The following is a 3,735-nucleotide window of genomic DNA, read 5'->3' on the forward strand; positions in this document are numbered from 1 at the left end:
ATTAGCATACATGCTCATTTAAGATAGTAAAAATCAACATAAATTATTTGTTACCATAAATCGCAGATAGCTTGAGAGTAATTGTGATTTGTGATTTATTCTAATTTATTATAAATAGAAATAAGTGCTATGAATTATACCAAACACTTGTAAAAATAGAAATAAGTCAAATAAATACAAATAGAAATCAAACCGAAGAGAGCTAAGTAAGATGTACATACTAAGAATAAAAAAAAAAAATAAAAAAAAAAAAAAAGAGGCAACCTCAACAACCCTCTTTAGACAGACCTAAAGAAGTGGAGCAATTTAACTGACTTGATGCCCATGAACCATCATCATATTAGGTTGTTTCTAATTTCACCACCATCATCGTATCGTCAGTCTTTATCATCTAGCGTATTACTTATTGGCTCAAACGACAACAGAAAAGGTCTCAAGTACAAAATGTGGGTTTTTTGTCTCCTTTATGTATCTAAGAATCATTAAATTTAACTACACTCTAAAGTGCATATTTTTCATCAAGAAGATGAATATATTAATGTGAAGCCTGCAAGATCCATCCACTAGGAACCAAGAGAGGAATTTGTTCATAATAAACCACACAAGGGCTTTCATGATTGTGGATACCCTCATAGGTAGTTATCACATAGCTTGAATCATCACTATCCCTCTCCACTCTCTTTTTCACTTGGCATCCTCCATTTGTGCACCTGTAGTAATTCCTGCTTCACCCACATAATCATTTGTATTAATATTAATCAATTACTAAACATCACTACTAAAATCAACAATATATTCAGAACCAAAATTGATTTGCAGATTACATAAAGTTTCAGTACTGTTAATAAGTAAAGACAAAGCCTACAAATAATTTGTAATCATCATCCAGTCCCCTCAATGATTCGATTCATACTGTTTTGGTGTTGTCACGAGTCTTATCATCTTGATGGTGGCATCCCAACTAGAGTAGAGTGACCCACCAATGCCATTTGCAGGTTAGAGATAATACTGCCAGAGCTAATGGAGATTCTCTATATATAATCCAACCATTAGAGATTACATAAAAGGCATCCATGAGAGATCTTTGTTGGGGTAATCTGTTTTGTATTCTGTTTAGGGTTATATGAGTATTTCAGTAACTTATTTATATAGGGTTTCGCTATAAATTTGAAGCAAGGGTTCTATCTCAGTTAACAATTTGAGAGAGGTGTGAGAACGAATGGCTGTAATTAACCCTATTCTCTATTCACAGTGAAGCAGATCTTATCTCACTATGGATGTAATCAATCTTACAAAAGCACATAAATCTTTGTGTCGGATTATGTGATTGTTTATTTGGGTATTCCATTATTTCTGCATCATTTTAGGTTTTTTTTTTTTTTCCTACATAAAATGACCCACCAAAACCCTTTGCAGTTTAGGGCTAATACTTCCCGAGCAAATGGAGATTCTCTATATATATATGGTCCAACCATTTGAGGAATTACATAAAAGACATCCATGAGAGATCTTTGTAGTTAGTAATTAACAGGTAATGCATAGACTGGTCCCTCCAAGCTTAAACCCTGGAGAGGTATTCTAAGTGTAAAGCCAGAAAAGAATATTACAAACAATAGCAGGCCAAGAAAAGCCAAAAAAAAATTAGCAAAGTTTCACTCAGATCATAAAACTGTATATGGATCCATTCTGTGATAGTATAGTTTGTGGTGTCAAATGCTCCAAATAACAAAAGCAGATTTCTTCATCATCGAAACAAATCTATAATCATTGCATGTGACAATACAGAAAGAGTATTCGATTTGTTACTCTCGTTTTCATTAATGGATTTAATTAGTTGTAGTTTACCTTGGGTTTGGGCTGCTCTTAACCTTTTTCTTCCCATACTTCCTCCATCTGAACCCATCATCCATGATTTCAAGCTCAGATTTTGTTCTAAAAGCAACCCTGAAACCCACTTCCCCTTTGATTCTCTTCACTCCAGTCTTACATTTTCTGCAAAAATAGAGTAAGAAGAACATACAAAATTAGGGATATTAATCATTAAACCAGTGAAAATTAATCTGGGTTTATAAACAATGTGTAATAGGAATTACTGGGTAGCTGTCACTTGCAAGTCACTGCTAGTGGTTACATTTCCACTGTTTCCGATCGAATGTGAGCTGATATTTTCATGGAGAATTAGGTTCTGTGAGTAAAACCCGACGCCACCGCCGCCACCGCCGATGTTGGTTGCCGTCGATTCTTCCTCTGAACCAGCTTCAGTCACCAGATAATCCGAAAGATCGAAACCCGTTGACGGTGCCGGAGTATCCATTAGGAGATGATGATAATTAGGGTTAAGGTTAGGGTTAGGGTTAGGGTAACCAAGGAAGTCCTTAGCTTGGAAACTGGGGGTGGCCATGGTAGCTTTGAGGTGTGAGTGTTCTTGGGGATTAGCTTCTCAGTGTTCTTGTGGAGTCGACGTGATACCCTTTTAAGGATTAGAAATGAGAACTTAAATAAAATACTATATCTGTCCTTGACTGGGAGACTTCGCGGATACTTTCGTGGCTGGGATTTAAGAAGGCCCTTGATTGGTGACACGTGTTAACAATACGTCACTTTGGTGACGTTTGATTTTGGGCCTTTTTCTTTTATTGAACATGGGGCCCACTTTCAGTTCCTCTGCCGTAGCCGACTTTGCAGATTGGTCTTCGGTGCGTGCACCTTTTTGGTGACGGGGAATGGGAGGAGGAATTATTATAAAAAAACAAAGAATTGGAGGAGGAATTACTCGGTGTAGCGAAGGACTGTAATGGATTATATCTTGGGTTAGTATTAGACCAATGATTGATCCGATCAAATTAAGATAGATCATATGGAAGGAAATTGAGAGAGTTTGCTGAAAAAATTTGGCAGCTACCGTAGTTGCAGCCCCTTCTGATAGTTAAAGAAATGAAATCTTTTATCCTTCCCTTGGTTCATAAATATCTTTTTAGGTTTTAATATTTTTAAAAAATATCTTTTTATTTTAGTTGCAACTCACGTAGTAGTTAAATATTTTTTTCAAATTTGTTACATCCTTCCCTTCTTCAATGCATCATGATCTGATGATATAATACTGTTTTGATCAGAATGTGTAAATTTTTGTGTAAAATGTGAATCATCTTCCAAATCATTGGACGTTCTTTTTTTTTTTTTTGGCTTACTATGGGGTCCAGGTTTGAATAGTCCCATGGGCTGATTCTTACTGTATAATCACATGGAACAGATCATATCAAGGTTGAATGAGAACTATTCAATTTTCACCAAAAATAGTGAAGTGCATTAAATATCTTCTCGTGAGTGGCTCCACGGAGGTAAGAGGAGTCAAACTCAGAACTATATGCTTCTTGAGACGAAGATCCCTTATTAACTTGGCTACCCATTGAGGTTGGACATTCTTCTACTTCTCTCTCTTACTAGTTAGGTTGCGTTTCAGTTCTAGAAACAACGTTTCATGTCAAAAATAGAATTTTCAGTTTATGTGCAAAAATACTATTTTAGAACAGAAAAATGGTGTTTGGTGAACTTGTTTCAGGAACAATTCCCCTAGTTTTCACTTTTTTTGTATTTGGAACGAAACGAAAATGACGAAACAAGATTTTGTCGTTCCATCATTTTGCGTTTCTAATTTCTTCTTTTTTTCCTTTTCATTCCAACTAAGTTAACACCAAACACTAAAACAAGAAAACGCCATAAATGTTTTTCTAGATG

General features: G+C 35.6%; 1 protein-coding gene across 1 annotated transcript; it reads right to left on the minus strand.

Annotated features, from left to right (window-relative positions):
• Positions 1 to 260: 260 nt before the first annotated feature.
• Positions 261 to 2,448, minus strand: LOC122090705 (probable WRKY transcription factor 50). The gene is made up of 3 exons (XM_042660384.1): positions 2,094 to 2,448; positions 1,846 to 1,992; positions 261 to 722 (listed from the first exon to the last, which is right to left on the minus strand). The coding sequence occupies exons 1-3, from the start codon at positions 2,399 to 2,401 to the stop codon at positions 536 to 538; spliced, it is 642 nt and encodes a 213-aa protein (XP_042516318.1). The 5' UTR covers positions 2,402 to 2,448; the 3' UTR covers positions 261 to 535.
• Positions 2,449 to 3,735: the final 1,287 nt, after the last annotated feature.

The sequence above is a fragment of the Macadamia integrifolia genome, chromosome 10, assembly GCF_013358625.1.
Source record: "Macadamia integrifolia cultivar HAES 741 chromosome 10, SCU_Mint_v3, whole genome shotgun sequence".
In the NCBI taxonomy this organism is placed as follows: Eukaryota; Viridiplantae; Streptophyta; class Magnoliopsida; order Proteales; family Proteaceae; genus Macadamia; species Macadamia integrifolia.

Bases quoted from the DNA above. Each gene is read 5' to 3' on its own strand.
- LOC122090705 (XM_042660384.1), bottom strand. From the start codon at position 2,401: ATGGCCACCCCCAGTTTCCAAGCTAAGGACTTCCTTGGTTACCCTAAC. The intron at 1,993-2,093 runs GTAATTCCTATT...CTATTTTTGCAG, and splicing joins TTGCAAGTGACAGCTACCCA to AAAATGTAAGACTGGAGTGA. The intron at 723-1,845 runs GTAAACTACAAC...TGGGTGAAGCAG, and splicing joins AAGAGCAGCCCAAACCCAAG to GAATTACTACAGGTGCACAA.